The sequence below is a fragment of the Poeciliopsis prolifica genome, unplaced genomic scaffold (genome assembly GCF_027474105.1).
Source record: "Poeciliopsis prolifica strain line A6 unplaced genomic scaffold, Auburn_PproV2 SCAFFOLD055, whole genome shotgun sequence".
In the NCBI taxonomy this organism is placed as follows: Eukaryota; Metazoa; Chordata; class Actinopteri; order Cyprinodontiformes; family Poeciliidae; genus Poeciliopsis; species Poeciliopsis prolifica.
In genome coordinates this window covers 2,397,188-2,416,005 of record NW_026562430.1, presented here as the reverse complement: position 1 = coordinate 2,416,005, position 18,818 = coordinate 2,397,188, and the positions used below count along the sequence as shown (strand labels likewise).

Below are 18,818 nucleotides of genomic sequence, written 5' to 3'. Positions count from 1 at the left end.
AACCAGAAAATCAAAAGTCAAATTGCTGCTTTATAAAACCTGCACTGACTGTAGTTAAAAGGTTTAGAACAGGAACTATGAGGTGGGACTTCAGATGCATTTTAAAACCCTTTCCTTCTCCAGTCAGGGATGAGTGGCATGCGATGGAGAATTGATTGAGTGGGCACTGAAAGGATGCCCATGAGGGGGATGAGGTGGGAACACACAGCTTCCCAATGCAGGATCGGCCAAAACCCAGAAGAGGGTGGCTGAATAAAAGGCAACTTAATTGTTTGGTCCAAGCTGACAGTGGTTTTGGCCCTGAGACACATTGAGCAGAACTCCTCCACACAAGGAGGAAATAATGAATAGGGAGCAGATCTGGAGAGAGGGAGAGATGACAGCAGCGGCAGCGGCGGCTGACTCAATTCTAGTGCGTTTGTGCCGCCGACATTAAGGCACTCGCGGCAGGTACAGCCTTGGAGGACGCCCACGCACGGCATGAGGGGCGAAGACTGGAGAGGAAATGGTTTTTAACTGAGCACAGGTGTTCATAAAGACGTGTCAGATTCCTGGGAAGTGATCTGGCGCATCATATAGATGGAATCGATATTCGTTTTTGAAAGAGTGATGTCTAGCAGAAGACATTATTAGCAAGGGCTCAGGAGCAATTTTTGCAGCCTCAAATGGTTGTTCATAGATGATGGATGGTGCTGCTACAAATGGTAGATCACATGGGAAGGGAACCAGACGTTCACTCTTTAGTTTAGTTTCAGATTCAATGTCAGAGAAAATAAAGGAAATTAAAGGTTGTCTTTTTATAGTATTTAAATATTGAGCTTCGACTGCATGTTGGTGAAGTTTCTCCCCTTCTTCTGTTCTGATGTTTAGCAGCATTTGATACACACTATGGATGATCACACAGATGTCTTAGAGTCCTAAGCGCCCTAGCAAGTTGCTATGGCAGCCATGAAAGCAATGTTTTGAGATATTTGATTAAAGTCCGTACTGTTTGTCATGTTAATTATCTTCATTAAAATTCCAGAGACTTCCCTTTCCCCCCACGCAGGCACACAATATGGTTCGGGGTTGTTATGTCTGCACTCTGTTTCTCTCTGTAGTCGGTTTCTTTGTGTTTTTGATACTGTTTCCAGTAGTTTCCCTTTAGTTCCCCTCTTCTGTTGCCTTTTTTTTGCCCCTTTGTAGCTGCTTAGTGTCTGTTGGTGGACATCTTGTTTTCCTTTGAGGTCTGGTGATTGACAAGGCAACAGCAGATAAGAGCATCAGTCAGACTAGTTTAGTAATGTCACCATTTGAAACATTACAGGGATATTTAAATGAGAGGCACTGATGCATGCTTCAAAAGCTGATTTGGCTCTGCACAAAGAGCCCTGCTTGTAACAGATATCAGAAAGTATCATTGTACAACACAGACTTACCATTCGCTGCATCTTGGGAGGCGGTCTGCGTATACTGTAGGAGTAATAATTGAGCATTGCATACTCAATCATGGCGGCAAAGACGAACAGGAAGCAGACGGTGACGAACAGGTCCATGGCCGTCACGTAGGACACTCTGGGTAGGGAGTTTCTGGCCACTGTGCTCAGGGTGGTCATGGTCAGCACTGTAGTGATGCCTGCAAAGAAGCAAATGCACAACCTTTACTCAGCAGCTATGAGGTGAAATATGATACTTTGTAAAAGTGTTGATACCCTTTGTCCGACTATGTTGCCAACATTCTACTAAAGTCTTAAGCAGGAACTTTTTACAAAAAAAAAAAAAAAAAAACTCCTTTTTTCAATCATTATGCACTAATTTGTGATGGCCTATTAAAATAAAAAGATTCAAATGTGTGTGGTTGTAATGTGGAAAAGTTCATGAGTAATTATGCCAGCTGCATATGATGTCAGATTAAGTAACGTGAGGAAAGATGTTAATCACTATTAATAATGTATATTCTGGGCAGATGTTTCCACAGCCGAATTAATCTCATCAGATGGGATGTCGCGTCTCAGTGGAGCAGCCGAGATCCAGAAACATCTTCCAATTCTTTTTACATTTATTGCTGTATTATAATCCCACTCTGGGAATTATGAGATTAGGAAAACATATTAATAAAAAAATATAAATAAATAAATCACCAGCTCCACATTTGCTACCATCAATTACTATGAAAAAAATATGCAAAGAAAGTATTTTTAAATACGTTTTTAAAAGATAAACTTAATTCCTCCATTTTTTCTTGGTGATTTTCAGATTGATCTGTGGTTGTTTTTTCCAACAATGCTTAAATCAACAATCAAAGTGAGACAGATAGTCAGCTGGGCAACATCACAATAGAACCAAATCCTGAAACGGCCTCATCATTTTTCTGAGAAGAGCCTCAAAAGGTGCTGGTTCTGCTTAGCGAGCATGCTGGCCCTGTACGCCTGGACAATTACCAGGATAATCAGTTTGGGAGGGTGTCAAACCACAGCATGGACTCACATCACAGTATTTTATTTGTCTCCATTAAACTGAGATGAGGGGAAAAAAATCTCCTTTGCTTTGATCAAAAACTAGATACTAATAGTTACAAAAGATGTCAGGATTCTTCACCTTAAACAGAAAAGATCCTCTCTGTCTCTGCTTGATGGACTTGTTCAATTTTACAGTCAAAATTATACAAGTAGGTGAATTTAAGTTGTTCAGCTGCTCCGTATGTGCTGGTGCTGCTCTGCTTGGCCTCATTCCTGCTCTTGGATTTTCCCTTTTTGGTGAAATTGATTTGTTAGCCTGATCAGATGATGCTTTCTAAATTTGATTCCTTGTATCTTTTTTAGCTGCAACAAGAGTTGATCCAAACACTCATTTGGTCTTTTTGTTCTTTCATCAACTTGGTCAGTTCGTCAGGTTGTTTGGGTTTAGAATATTTAGCAGAGCTAAACATCGACAAAGTTTAGGAATAATAAACCTTTAATGCTGGAGATTTGACATACTGCACAGTGCATGGACATGCTTTTTGGCAGGCTAATTCCCACGCATTTAAAATCATTTTAGTTTTATATTACCTACTTTCTGAGGAACTGAATGTTGGTTTTCATTGGTTGTGAGACAGAGTTTTACTTTTTGAACTGAAAGGCTAAAATTAAGTTTTTTGTGAAACATTTTTTTCTAAATATACCTTTTAGTGTTGAAATCTTAATAGATGTCACTATAGCCAATACTCTTGACCTTTAAAGTTCTGACAAACAGTGATATTTATTGCTTGCAATATTGAATGATAAAAACAGTCAGTGTTTCAGTAACTACTGGTCAGTGGTATTTGGGAGTTGCTTGAAAAGAAATCAGTTGTTTCAAAGAGGAATAAAAGCAGCGACAGGAACAACGTCGATATTTCCTCCTGTGACACTCATCACTTTTGGAAGCTCAATCTTTCCCTCCCTTCATTGTCTTCCTGCCACGTCTCCCCTCTCCCTCCCTCTCTCTATCTCTCCTCTTGCTCTCTTTCACCCTCATCCCTTACATGTCTTTCATGGTGGTGTGCGCGCCACTGTTTTTGCCTTTCGTTTCCATAGAGACAAGTTGCTCCTTTCTATTTCAGGCCACCTCTTCTCGTCTAGTGTTCGTCTAGACTTGTCTTTTTTTTCTCTCTCTCTCTCTCCTGACTAATTATGTTAAAGTAAGCAACCTGGTAAATGTACAACCCTCTTCTCAGATACTTCATCATCTCACATCCGACTGCAGATCTCCGCAAAATCATCACTGAAACAAAACTTGGCCTCACATGTCTTCACTACCTGCTGGCTGTCTGCTTTTTAAAATCAGGGTCAGAAGTTTTCTTTGGTTCATTCGGTGGAAATTGCCACTACATGATACCATAGCAACCCAGTGATATGAAACACTCTCGCGTCTATGGTCAAAACAAGAGCTGACACATAGAAGTGAGAAAAGCTGCGTTGCATTTGGCTGCAAAAGGCAAGCATGCAACAACATTTTGATTCCAGCAACAAGAAAGAACAGGTTCTCTGTTTTTTAATCAAACGACTGTGTGTCTCCAAAGTCCACAGGCCCTGCTGTCCCTGCAGTGAATGTAGGGGAATAATTCAACTGGAGGTTGTGAAATGATGCGACTGGTTTCGAATGCCAGACGCTGACCTTTGTTTAGTGTCCAGGTGTACAGCTGGGGGTCCAGACCGCACACGTTCTATAAATAGTGCAGAAGAGAACCAGGAACCAGGAGCCGGGTCGAAACACCGCAAATTTTCACAAACGCATGTTTGTGGATAGAACTACATGATGTTTTATTTTAGAATAACTTTGTGCTGAAGTCAAAGCATGGAGAATGTTGTTTTTTAAATCTTTTAAATGGTGTTAAAGCTACAATTTGATCCATCTTAGTGCAATTGATTATTTTTGTTTTTTATTCACAACTTTTGAAGATTTCTCAAATTAATAGAAACTAATTTGGAAATGTACAACGTTGCTAGTATAGCTTTAATAATCTAATATTTATTGGTTAGGGCTGCCAGAGGCAACAGCATAAGTAGGATTAAAATCCAGAACAGTTGGTGTTATTGAAATTAATATGCATGTTATTTCAAGTGCAGTTAAACCTTGATTTGCTAAAACCAGTTAAACATGTGAAGGTTTCCTGGATCCAAGAACTGGAGCTAAAACATGAAAATATTGTGAAAATACATTTTTAACTTTTAAAGCTGGTGTATAATCGGCTCAGAATGAATTTAGCATCTATTTATCATTATATAGTTGAAATATCTACACAGACTGAGTTTTGGAAACAAATCATACTAATGTGAGTGTATGTGTTTGGTCTGGAGTTATGATGCATTCGTATCTATACAGCAGGAAAAGCAATGCAATGCACCAAGCATGATACCCTCTGCAACAAGCACCTTGTTTGTTGTAATTATGCTGATGTTTTCATATTAATGTGCTGGTGATTAAGGTTAAAATGCAACCAATGGCAACTCCAATCTGATCTGATTAAGTGTGTTTTGTACACACTTTAGCGGCTGTGGCTACAAACCATGTCCCATTCACATAATCAGTCTGACGGCTCTGCAGGAGCACCCTCTGACCAAAGAGCCACTTTACTGCCTGAAGCGTAATTTGTTTTCTCAGTCGTGTAATATATGATGGTCAGAGTGCTCCTCTGAACTGCTTAAACTATGCTTTTTTTATTTATTTATCTTTTATCTCAGTCAAACTTTGTTTAGTATATACAAAGTATACCTTTTTTTTTGGGGGGGGAGAACCATATAGGAGTTTTAAGCATGATAAATTCTGAGATTTTGCCAGTTTATGCACTAAACTTTCTGGTGTTTTATTGCAATTTCTTTTTTTATTCACAACTTTTGAAGAGTTGTGAATAACAATACATGGTTTGAAAGGGAAATATGCTTTAAAGTGTGATGTGCATTTGTAGGTAAGGTCCCTTGACACTGATGTCCCAAAATAAAATCTAGGACATCTTGTTTGCCACGTTAGACCTGAACTCTTGGCCAAAAGAGACCAAAGTTTAACTTTAGGTCTAGTCAAAGTTCAGAAAGAAATCCAACTGGGAATGTGGGGCAAGACTTAAAACTGGTATTCTAAGAAGTTATTATTTCCCAGTACTTCATAGTTTTGCCCCCCTTTTAGCTTTGGTTTGAAGTGAAAAAGTGGATGTGAATACTTCTTCCACTGAAGCTCTCATGATGAACTATTTCAACTTTACCGCCAAGAATCTACGAGACCTTAACAAGCATTTTGTGTCAAAGGCGACTTGGACAAACCATTTTTTAGCCATTTGGTTTTGTCTCGAGTTTTCTTTATGCTTTCCATTGTTTGCTTTTCTACTTTTTTTGTGTCTGGAAAGTATTTTTCTGCTTGATGAAAAGTGGCCACAGTCTCTGTAATTGAGAGGAAAAACAATAGAATCAGCTGCTTTAGGAGATATCCTAAAATGAGAAATGTCCATGTTGTGGTGACAAGTCCTCCGCTGTATGAATAATGACTCTTCTCTGTTGGGAGCAACAGAGGAAAAAAGGCACAACGTGTGCAGAAGGTAGAGGCTGTGATGGATGGATGAGCCAACAAAATGCTGGAAACCAGGGTTTGTTTTAGCCAGGTCTTATACTAACCACCACCTGTCTGACTGCAACACCATTCTGCTGTGAAGAAAGGTTCCCCCATCACATATTTCATCTGTTTTGCTTTTTTACTCCCACAATGAAATCTGGAATATAAAACAGCATTTTTAATGAGACTTTTTATTACTTCCAAGTGGGAAAAAGTAATTGATGAATCACAGTTTTTGGAAAGCTGACCTGAATTTTACTAAATCCGCCCAGGCTGATTCACATCTTTTATTGGAGCTTTGTGAACAAAAAAGTAGGCTAAAAGATCTGAAAAAACAACAAAACAACGCCTCATCCCCAATCCAAAGATGGCAGTCCTGGTTATGTCTGGTGTGAAACTAAAAGTATTTGTTATGACGATCTGAAGTTGGTTTTCTGCTGAAGGACCTGAATAATTTTCTCTATCAAAAATTCACAAGAAAAATGACTTGAAGCTCAAGCACACTTGGTTTTAATAAGCAGAACCATTATCCAAAAGCACACTAGCAAGTCCATGGCTTAAAAAAGTGAGTGGTCTAGTCAAAGGTGCACATTAGATCTGATTGACGCATAGTAACAAGACCAATTCTCAGAAACTAGCAGAATAAAAAGGCAGTAGTTTCCACCTAGGTGGGTAGCAAACTGTTAGCTGTAGAGGAAAACACATTATAGTCAGGTTTGTTGGATGAAATAATCTAAAAACTGCTTTTTGTATTGACCCATCGTTTATTTCTGAAACAAAAATCTGGAAGGGGGTAAATACTTTCCGTATGTCTTCAACTATTGCATATGCAAAGTACTGGTAAATCCAATAAATTGGATTTTTAATAAGATTACCTCTATGTGGACTGCCAGTAATGACAGCACTGGTACCGTCCAAACAAGTGGTTTCAAATTAACAAGCCACACAGTGCTCACAAAGAAAGTGTTGCAACCTGGAAAAGTGTCATCAAGCTGCCATCCCATAATGAGTTCTTAGCAATCTACCATTGCTTTCTCAGTCTGTTAGAAAACCATGATAATTTATCCAGCAGGGAAAAAGAATCAGACATTCTCACACCTTGTCAGAAACCTCCATTGTGATGGGTTTAAATCCTGCTGGCGGTTCAGCCAGACTTTCAGAAGTGTCATGCTAGCAGCAGCTATTGTAGCCTCAGGCTGCTAGCCTCAAGCTGAGATGAGAGGGCCACAAAGTTCTGCTCTGCTCACTTCTTTCCAACTCCCCACAGATTCCCTTTTCCCTCCCAATCTTACAGTCTTTAGTCACAACCGATGCTTGAGGCATTTTATCAGATTTTGCACGGCTTCCTCTGGAGACGCAAAAAGGCTCGACTATTTCCTTCCACATAGAATTTGACACCTGTAGACAGGCTTAGTGGGAGAGATGCTTCTCAAATGCAAGTTGCTATAGAGACTATCTTTTATCACACAATCAGTAGTAAAACTAATTTACTCACTGAGGCTTTGTGTTCTCTAATTTCTCAGCATTGCTTGGCCTTTAGTGTTAAAGTCTGTATTTTTAGGTCTTTAATTCGCATCATTCACCTACTTTGCTGAAGGAATCAAAGGTTTGATTTGATGATTATCTTCCTCTCTTACACTTTATTGCTGACACTAACCCTGCTGTTATCGCTCACAACTACTTTGTTGGTTATGCCTTGACAGTGGGAACTTCTTGTCTTCAGAACCAAAGAGCTTCAAAAAGAAACATTCCTCATAGACTTTGGTCCATATTGGCATCAAGTTATCATCCAGTTGCTTCAGATTTGTGATCTATAGATTTAAACTGGACTCAGGTTCCTCATCGAGAGTAAAGGTCTCAAACTCCAAATCTAAAACAACTTTCAGAGGTTTCTGCTTTTTCTCACCTCTGAGGTTTTCCATCTGAAGCGGCAACTCAGACATTTTATTGAACATTAGTCAAGGGAAGCAGCTTGACGTCGGCTCTTGAGCAATGATGTTTTACGACTAAAATGATTATTTATAATAATTAGGCTGAAAGCAGTAAGTGTGCTTGAATTACAGACTGGATCTTGAGAAAGTGTTGTACTGCAGTAAAAGATAACTTTACATTGAGTCTTTCTACTATTCTCTAGTGGAAGCTGCCTGTGAATTTGTATGCAGAATCTATGTGGTCTTATCCACCTCAGGAAACACCCTTAACCTTCAAAGGTCATGCTTTCTAAAAATTGCCCTGTTATAGATCTTTTGTTTGACTGCTTTGGGGGCATTTTTCTGCCACAGTTGGCCACAGTAATTTGGTTTCTCAGACCTCTGCATTAAAAATGTTCCCATCGGTGACATGTGGTAGTCTGAGCAGAATCTGAGTTGGCTGTACATGGGGAGGGGGATGGAGGCTGTGGCTGTGCAGTCCTTTTTAAAGGAGCCATTATTCCTTGCATGTCTGGGACAGCTCCAGGCTTTGGTGGTATGTGTGTGTGTAATGTAAATGTCATCACCGAGGGGTAAGGATGCTACTCTCCACAGACCGCTGCATGACTGGACATTTATTTTGATTGCCCAGACGTGTCTGCAGACTTGTTTGGTTTTGGTGGAAATGCTCATCCATAGTCGATTCTCTGCAACACAAACCTCTGGAAGAAAAGTGTAAAAAGTACGACAAACTCACTACTTTTTTTTAAAAAAAAAGCTTCACTTTTTGTTGAACTATTATCAAATTCTGGCTGCATAAAAATAAATCCATTTGTGCTATAAATCCTGGGATGAAGTTCTTTTTGGTGAGCAGTCATGTTGATGTTGAGCAACACAGTGATTACCCTGGATGAGCATGATGGATGTTACCTCCAGCTCCTATTAATTCCAGTGCTGCAGTCTATTTTGCACTGTAAAGCCCCAGATTCTTGAAACCTGCCTCCGGGCGCTTTTACTTCCCAACATCAGAGTTCAAATCTCTGCCAACATCCATATGAGGTACAGAGATTGAGGTCTAATAGGAGTCATCCACAGCTGAAACCTCTAACTTCCATGTTATCCAAGCGCTCTGCCGCCATAGGAGTACCCGGTGAGTGGCAGCGCTGCGTTGGCTTGTTTGGGGTTGAGGTGAAGCTGTTTTCCTTCACATTTAACCTCCCTCATTGTGACATTTCTCCCTGCTGCTATGTGCCAGAGGTCTGATTGTTTTTAGCTCTTTTTCTTCCTCTTACCTGTCCTGTTTCTTTTCAGACTTGGTCTCAAGCTGACAGTGGGGGCCGGTGGACAAAAGAGAGGGGCGGGGGGCGCTAAATGACTTTCTGTTGTTCAGCTGAAGGTGGACGTTTATCAGGACAAGGGGAGCTTGTTTCACCGCGCTACCTGTTGAGAGGAATGTCACAAGGATTTTTCACGCCACCCACAGGCCGCTGGTTACCAGCCAATAGAACAAATAGCTGATTTGCAAAGATGTAGACATGTATTTTATTAAGTTATCCTGTGCTGATTGAAGGTTAAAGGAAAATTATCAATATTGGTAAAGTCAGATTGATAAAAAAAAAGTGTACAGGTTATTTCAGAATGTGAAACTCAAAGCTTTGTCATGCAGAGTGAAATATTTTAAACATTTAATCTGTGTATTCTTGATAAAGGATGATGGAAATCAATTGCTTCATTCTAATTTTCTGAGTCACTGAACTTTGGTTTTTGTGTGTCACCATCAAAAATATTAGAAATAAAAGCATGAATTATTTCACTCTGTGTAATGAATCTAATCTGAGTTTCACTTCTGAAATGAGTGACAAATGTGGAACTATTTAATGATATTTTAGAAGTACCTTTATGCAAGCATCAGCTTAAATCTTGCAACAAATCCCCACCTCAACTTTGACTAGGCCATCCTAACAGGAAGTGTCAGGTTGGGTAATAGTCGAGTGTGAAGGTCTCAAGTCTGAGCCAACCTGCAGCAAATCCTCTTGCAGGATTGTCCTCCATATAAGGCAATCCATCTTCCCATAAACTCTGACCAGCTTTGCTGTCCCTGCTGAAAATAAAAACTTAAAGCAAGATGCAGCCACTGCCATGTGTCCTGTAGGCACGGAAAGTGGATTTAATCTGAGGCCTTAAGTGACAATGTTGGTATTTAAGAAAAATCCTTCACATTACAGGACATTCCTTCATTTTCCACAAACAAACTCTGGAAAAAAAGCTGTGGGATCTCGTGATCTAATCTGCCTCACTCTGTTTTGATGCTCAGCTGTCATCGTGTCGACCTTTATCAGGCTGAGAGTAAGAAGCAAGCCGAGCCGAACACAATCTCTTATTATGATCAGCTTTCATTAGCGGCATGAGAGAAGAGGCTCCTTTGGCCTGAGTAATAACACTCGCTTACTACTGAATTCAATACAACACGAGACGAACTGATCGTTCAACTGTGAAGTTTTTTTGTCTGGTTTGATAGCGAATAGTGATGGACAGAAGTCCAATAAAGCTTTTTTATTACTGCAGAGCCATTCCAGATGACCCTCGGTGATACCGGCCGGCTGATGAAGGGCAGCAGGGACTTAGTGGAATTAAACCACTTTAGGAGTGCAGTGCGGGGCGTCGAAGCTGGTCACAGCCGAGATGACGGTGGTAGGAGATGCTTCAGCCTCAGCACTTAATAAACTTGACTGGCTAAAGTTAATAAGTTAGTCTAAACTCATTTAGGAAGTACAACTGAAACAGTTAGCTCTCTGGGGTTTAATCGCTTAAGGAGGACCAAAAACTAAACAAGAAATTAAGTTATGACTAACAAAGTAGTCCAAAGTTATACAGAACATATGCTAATCGCTGGTTAACAAATATAAAATGTCAAAAGAATACGTTAAGGCATTTAATGCATGTTGCTTACAAAGTAGTTTTTTTTTATAAAGTTTTCTGTAAAAAGAAAATACAACTTATAGGTGAACAGCCGAGCCATGCTAATGGTCAGGAGAGGAAAACGATAAATCATTTAAAAACGCTCCATCTTCCTCCTACCACTTCTTGTTTTCTTAATCCTTCTTTATCTTTCTGCCAGTAGAAATAATCATGTGATGTGAAAAGTTGTTTCCAGTGCAGTTTGGCAGAATAGACAAATTTGTATACACTTGAGAAACCACCCCATCCTCGCGCAAAATCGCTTTTTCAAAAAATGTGAGGCTTTTTCAAAATTTTGTGCAATTTTACAGTCAATGGAAACACAGCTGGATTTCTACTCTACCCAACTACTGATTCTGATCATGTTGATTCCTGGCAACATGCAACACTTGCTGCAGCTTTGCAGATCCATCATAATTTTCACAATCTATCTTTCTTAAATTCTTATCCACTCTTCATCAACTATGAAGACGAATGTGCACTGGCATGTGTCATGATGAGGAGACAATCTGGTAATCGTTTCACCAGTCAGTGGTCATAATCTGATGCTTAATTAGTATTCTGTGAAATTAACTTTCTTTTTAAATGGAGTTAAATGAATCAATGTATTCACATCGAGTAAGAACTCGCATTTCCTTGAGCTTTTTAAATTTGCATTTCTGTAAAAGTTTGATTTTGCTTATTAATCAGATCAGTATTTAACAGCGTATTGATGCTTTTTTTAGGTCTGACTATTAAGAAACATCACTTTCCTCACTTGAGAGCATATATTTTAGTATCTGAAGTGACGACTACCTCAAAAACGCTAAAAATACACAACCCTTCCACTTTGTTTTCAGGCTTCCGAGGTCTGAAAATATCTCAGTCAGCCAGTAGGATTTGAAGGGGATTGGTACATCACAGGGTGAGCTCAGAGTGGATAGATCCAATCCTCCCATCTTTAGCTCCACTCAACTTCAACCTCAAAGCAAACTTTGTTCTCTGCAAACGAGAAATCGATGAAAATATTTCAGCTTTGCTTAGTAATTAAATTATATTTTTCATATTGTATTCAAATAGAACTGCCAGTTGAGTGAATGGTTAAATGTATACTGTAATGTTTGACTATTTTTAACTTCATGCCTCTGAGGAAATGACTGTCAGACCTTCCAGTCAGAAAAGAGAAGTGAGGAGATTGAAAATTGTCAGATATTGAAAAAACCAGGGAATTCTATTGAACTTAGAAATATCTATTACAGTCAGCAGATGTAAAATTCATCTATTTTTCTTAAATATGCCACATTATCTGAACTGAAGTCACAGATATAGGTTTGGTGTGACTTATACCTATTTGTTTTTTTTCTTTGGATCATATCATCCACTTATGGGGGACAAACACTTTCACAACTCTTGAAGTTGCGTACCTAGCGTGGTCCTGGCCGGCGTGGCGTCGCTTTTGATCCAGAATGAAACCCAGGAGAGAACCACAGTGAGGATACAGGGGATGTAGGTCTGGATAGTGAAGTAGCCCATCCGTCTGCTCAGGTCAAAGTAAACCGTCATCAGCACATAGTCGCCTGTAAGAGACATGACAGACAGCAAACCTCATCAGCTGAGTTCATTTTTGCTAAATTTCAGATAAATCAGTCCTGGCTTGTAAATCTGCTCAAGCAAGAGAGATCTGCTCAGTCTTTGATGGATGGGAATTGTTTATAATTCCTTATAATCTTCATCAAAAGGCAGAGAGGGAAAGACAAGGACATGAGATGGAAAGTAGATAAGACTAGAGACAGAGGGAGACGCGGTGTCTGCCTGTCATTCTGCTGTCTTCATAAACATTTTAATTGGCAGTGAGTCCAAGATACTGAGCTCCATTTCATGGAAACTGTTGCTTTGAAACCAATAAAGGTTTTACGCATTTAAGTGCATCTTAAAACATAAGTGGAGGTCAATTTCTAACAAATCTGCCAGAACTTGATGAAAACGCTGAATGAAAGGAAGAAGACAACCTTTTGTCTGCTTCACTTCTCAATTCTGAAAAATTGCAGGTGCACATAAGGAAATAAAGCGTCCTCCCTCAAGTTTATTATTATTCAGTGATTATGCCTTTTATGTGTCAGAAAATGGCTTTAATCAGTTTTTATTCATACAGCCGAATCACACAAACAAATGACGTAACAAAAGGCTTGTTGGTTTCTGCTAAACGCTGCAATGCTGCAGAGAAAACTTTAACATCATCAGCATGTTTTTCTATTTTTGATAAAATAGTTTCATTAAATTTATTGTTCTCTTCAGGCAATGAGTTAGAATTTAAACCACCTTCATGCATTTCTCTCATCACAACCACAAACTTTGAAATCTCAGTTTTATTGACTGAACCGTTTTAACAAACAATCCAAAATTAATACACTTGCATCAACTTCTGCATAGACCTGAAAGAAAAGATGTTTACAGATCCACTTGTACTGAGTTACTTCAGCAAGAATGGGCAAAGCTGTCAGTGTCTAGATGTGCAAATTTGCTAGACAGAAGACATGAAGCTCCAGGGATTTACAAAAACTAAAACATTATGTTTGTTTTACACATAACCTGAATAAAACACTGAGGTTTGTGGCTGTAGCAACGCAAAACAAGGGAAAGTTCAATGGTGTGGAACTGTCTCTGTTCTCCATCATCCGAACACATTTGTTAATTTCACAGTTCCTCTTGAATATTATCAACTATACCAGCAGTAGGAACATTTCTCCACTCCCAGATAAGTTATCTGTAGCCGTAGGGGAGCAGCTTCTGTTTTCTAAGTGTGCATTCTAGCTAACAATCGCCGTATGTACAGTGTTTGGACAGCAGCCGCCCCTCTGTTTGCACACTTTTCCTGAGCACTTATTAGTCCAAGATGCTTTCAACACGCTATTCTCCGACTCCGCCGTGCCGTACGGTCGGATCCGCTCTGTGTGGAAGCAGCTGAGAATATTTTCAGCAAAACTGCTTCGCTAATGAGCTAAGGACGTGTCAGCTGAATGGTTTATGAGACAGAATACAGTGTGAAGAAGAGGATTTTTTTTCCAAACCGGGTTTGAACTTTTGAAAGAAAGTCATTGTGAACTGAACTACTCTGCTCGATGTGAACATTTGTTTGTCCTCCAGTGTTCAGTTTCATCTTGACAACAATTTAAAACTGAAATAATACATGAACTATATTCCCTTCCACGAACCAGAGAGATTTTCCAGAGAACAGAATAAATGTGACCATTTTCTTCTCCCTACCAACCGACTGCTCTATTTGAGAAATTACTCTAGATGGAAGGTTTTGTACTTTATAATAAAACCACTCAGGAACTAGAGACTCACACATCTAAGACTAATGTCCATTTTCCTCCTTTGTTCCTACCTCTGCTCTGTTAAGGGGTCATCAGACCTGGAGCAATGACCCTCAAAGCAAAGTGCTGCTCCACTTTTAAGGGTCTTTAACTCTTGGATCTTATGGCTCCATATAGAGTGGCCACTTTACTGCTGAGGAGACTCCAGAGCAACAGGGAGGTCAGCAGGAGGGCCTGGGCTTGACTACTGCTTTGGATGCATGAGAATTTAAACACAACTATATTATTTTTGCAGATTAGGCATACATTTTTGTAACTACAGGAGAATTTACGGATTCTTTACATCTTAAGAAATGTCAGTCTTTTCATCTGCTCTTGAAGTTCACTGCATCATGCGGTGAGTTTTCTTCTTGATCTTTTTGCCTCCTTCCTGGATTGGGATGGATGGGACTGAAGTGACCACACAAATGAGTCTTTTGCATTTTTGGCGCGAGTGCTCATCTCTTCTACATGCGGCGTGCTTTAATCACGGTTTTCTGGGTTCCAGCTGAGACGCTGAAAGCTCTCAAGAATATGCCGAAACAAAGAACGAGAAATTGAGAAGTTGTATTACAAGAAACGGGACGGAAAGCGAGGGAGATCCAGGTTTTTCATTAGAGATTCAAAACTCAAGTAGGGGCATGTGAAGAAAAGAAAGAAAATGATTAGTACCTCTAGTTCTCAAATGCAAATTTAGAAGAGGACTTAACTCCCACAGCTTTGAGTGAATTTTCAGTGGGATGAAGAAGCAAAACACCAAAGTCTTTAATATTCCTCACTGGGACATTTTCAAAGAAGGATCTGCTGAATTGTCCACTCTGTCCTCATTAGAAAATCCCCAATATGGACGCGTTTATGAAAGATGAAGAGAGAAATCAAGCAGTAGATTCAGAGTGTAGATAGTCAGGAAACTAAACACTTTTGAAGTTTGTCATGATGTAAATTAATGATAGGTATTTTTAGCTTGGAAACTAATCATCATGCATGTGCAAACGACGCCGCGGCAAAGTGAAACAGGAAAAAAGAAAACGAGGTAATAAATGAGAAAATGGCCAATTTTCTTGAACAGCATGAGGTAAATGTGTAGGTTTGCCGTTATTTTTGAGCATCTCTGCAGAAAATGAATTTGGTGGCATTTTGACAATGCAGTGGGAGAAAACGTGTAATTTGTAATCCCATCAGTGTGGCTCAGGATGAAAGCTCTCAGGCACCATTTCCTATTGTGATCACAAACATTAATTTGAGAATTAATCTCGTTATGGTGAATCTAAAAAGTGGACACACTGTTAAAATGCAACGCTTTCAATGTAAACAAATGAAATCATGAAAAACTAATTTGTAGCATTCAAGAGGAAAAACAGCTAAAAAAAATAGAAAATCATAGTTTTGTGTTTTTTGAATAAGTTTTTACTTTATTGTAAGCCGTAATTTAAAGTACAGAGAATGAAGAACCAAAATTGTCTGACAATTAAAATATAAGATGAATTAAAAATATTTTCTGCTGACAGTAGTCTCCAGATAATATAATGGACAAACACCAGCTAATGACATGACACTCCAATCAACCACATTTTGTCCTTCCACTCAACTTTCTATGAACAACCAACTTCTTTAGCAACAAGCTGACTGACCCAGACTGAGATCATCTAGACTCAGGAAATGTTTCCCATGTTTTGAGTTAATTAGTTTATTGGATTGTGATGCAAGGAGCTTATAATGTTTAATATTTCCACAATATTTTTAATTTACTGAAAGATAAATTTTTAAAGCTGTCTGCGAATTGTTTCTTTAGCTAAAGTATGAAAATGTGGATGACCTACTGAGATGAAATTTAAATTCACACAGTGGAGTCAGACTGAAAAGTACGATACAGATCTATTTTACATTATATATGAAAAAGAAGTTATAGCTGAACTTTTTTCTGCATTACAGAAATCTGTCTTTTAAATATGTTGTGTATTATCCTGATTAGATCTAAAACTAAAGCTCAGTTATCAGTATTGTTGACGAATCTTCGGTCTGCAATTCAGTAACATTTAGCCAAACAAAATTGAGTTATACAGCTAATTTCCTCTGAGCTCCCCCATAATTCGATGCCACTCCCTGTTATCCATTTCCTATCTGTAATCCTGTTCCTGGAATATTCATGAACAGAGGTTCAGCTGTTAGAAAGCTGAATCAGGTCACATTATGCAGATCTGGGCCCGTCTCACTGAAGACAAAGCTGCGTATGGCACCGAGCAGGAGGAATGTACACCTTCTAAACAAGGTTAAAAGGGGTTAACGATGGGTCTGTGTCCTCCGTCTTTCAATTATTTAAGCCGTCGGAATCGATTTTTATTTTCAAAGGTTTAAAGCATTAAAAATGCATAAAGAGCTTTGATCACATGTGGAAGCAGCGAGATTTTACAGTTGTCTAAAGATTCAAAGCTACAAAAATACTTAGGATACAAACCATAGGAATGAGCAGGAGAGAAGGAGGAGTGAATAATTAAACTTCCTTTTTAAGCTTTAATCCTAGTGATTAATGTCAGTGAAAAAACCTATTTGGCCTTTTACCCGAGGGGAATACTTATGAGCTTTGAAACAGTAGAGATATGATTACATCTATATGCATGGAGCTAACGCTAATGTTAGCTTCTGGAGCTCCGAGGGGTGAACAGTTCAACTTGCAGATGTCAATATCTGTAATGCAGAATGGAAACAAAAGTCATTGTGTGTCGAGCTGACGAGCTTGAAGAGCCTTCCTTGACCCTCGGTTGAACTTTGACCTACCTGCCGTGGTCCTAAGCACGTCCGTCGTGTTTCGGAGCCCCATGAAGTCAAACTGGTAAAGCCTCCAGTATTTCTTGTCCGACGTCTCCACCGAGTTTCGCTTCCACTTGTACACAATCTCATCCCGCGGGTAGCCATCTGCAAAAGCACACATTGAGCGAGTCAGTAGTGTGTGAGTGTGTTCTGGAGGATAAATGGCTAAAGCACAGAAAAAAGGATCGAAATAAAACTTGAAGGCAGGAGAGGATTTCTGCAGCTATGCAGTTTTTTTGTGGTATGCATGATTTATACAAAATTATACAGCAGATTTCCATTGGAGATTTAGTGGAATGCAGACCAACTGAGCAATCAGTCTTAACTTGTTAGCTTGAACTCTGCTGAGGCACAACTATTGAGAATAAATACTCTATCATGTAATCGAATGTAGCATTTATTTAATGTCAGTGGAATGGCTTCGCAGGCTTCCAGCTCAATCCCATTATGCTTTCATGGCAAAACTTTGAGTCCAATTTTAGCGTCAATATATAAGCATGAGTGACAAACTTGTCACACTTGAGTACTAACTCTAAAATCTCTAGAAACATTCAGGATCAACTGGTCAGAAACACAAATACTTTACAGCTCCAGCAGCTTAAAATAAGTCACAAAGCCTCTCAATAGTCAGGCGTGTGCTTGTGAAAAACAAGGATATTTACAATGGAATGTGTTTACAATGGAATTAGACGTCAGGGGAAGAAGAGAAATCACAATGACACAAAAAATGATTCTTTTCTAACTTTTTTGAATACTAATTTAGTTGAACATTATTGCCATCATTTTTCTTCTGGCCTTGCACAATTATCTTGACTGCAGACGGTGTTATCGTCGTGCTGCCAGTGTGTCTTTACAGCTACAAAATGTTTCATACCCTCTAAAAGCCCCCTGAAGCAACATGTTCTTTCACAATGCTATAAATTACAGCCTTCTGAGGCCTTGGCTCCAATATCCTCCCTGTCCGTTCTCCACTAACACCCGCTTGTCTTTCACCGCAAACAAGTGCAGCTAAATGTGAAATTTGGATTCTTTGCCTGCATCTCTTCCATATAATCAAGACTAACACATGATATTATTCTCAATTTTCAACCGGCCCCAAATGATCACACATTTGCAGCTATTTCTAACGTTCCTCTGCAATATTCAGATGACAGGAGTAAAAATGAGTTGTACACAGAACTTATTTCAGTGCCTTAAAGAGCAATTTGCCACAAAGGGACATTACACCCAGTGTAGCGTTTGGAAAGTTTTTGTAGGCGTCCAAACCTCAACAGAAGATCAGTGAGTTTATTTTTAGTGTTTGGTGTTTTTGGAGCTGCACTGATACCTTTTTAATTATACAACACAGAAGTTGTGAAGAGCCTGAAGTAAAAGTTATACATGAGCTGACAGTTCAGCTCATGTATAGTCGCCAACATGGCGTCCGTTTCTCTGATCAGTCTGGGTGATTGAGAGGAAGAGGTCACCAAATGGCAGACCACACTCCAGTACAGACCTCCTGCTTTGTGTCTGATGACAGATTATTTGTGTGTCAGAATAATAGAGAGTTGGACTTTAAACAGTGGCTCTTAGTTTGGTGAAGGAGAGCAGGATTGGGGTATTTATTTATCTTCTCATTTTAGATGAGAAGATATGAATATTAGATATAATATTGTGATATAATGCAAAGTTATCCATCTGTGGTAAGAAGTATTTTGCACATCACTTTTTTCTCCATATAGAAGAACGTTTAGCTCTGGCAATGCTTCAATCCCAGCCAACAGGG

General features: G+C 39.2%; 2 protein-coding genes across 3 annotated transcripts in view; one reads left to right on the top strand and one right to left on the bottom strand.

Annotated features, from left to right (window-relative positions):
* LOC129379088 (gamma-aminobutyric acid receptor subunit gamma-3-like) overlaps positions 1 to 18,818 on the bottom strand; it is a 69,846-nt gene that overhangs the window by 2,276 nt on the left and 48,752 nt on the right. Inside the window, exons 7-9 of the mRNA XM_055059670.1 lie at positions 17,021 to 17,158; positions 12,314 to 12,466; positions 1,419 to 1,615 (exon numbers count right to left, since the gene is read on the bottom strand). Of these exons, the coding sequence (XP_054915645.1) occupies positions 1,419 to 1,615; positions 12,314 to 12,466; positions 17,021 to 17,158 (488 nt within the window). The remainder of the gene's footprint in view (positions 1 to 1,418; positions 1,616 to 12,313; positions 12,467 to 17,020; positions 17,159 to 18,818) is intronic.
* The window catches only part of cfap221 (cilia and flagella associated protein 221), a 91,697-nt gene that overhangs the window by 68,713 nt on the left and 4,166 nt on the right, over positions 1 to 18,818 (top strand). Inside the window, exon 29 of one of the 2 annotated variants that reach the window (XR_008608139.1) lies at positions 10,518 to 10,573. The exons of the other annotated variant lie outside the window; for it this stretch is intronic. The gene's annotated coding sequence lies outside the window, so the exon portion shown is untranslated. Of the gene's footprint in view, positions 1 to 10,517; positions 10,574 to 18,818 lie in introns of those variants that run through there. 2 annotated transcript variants of the gene reach the window in all.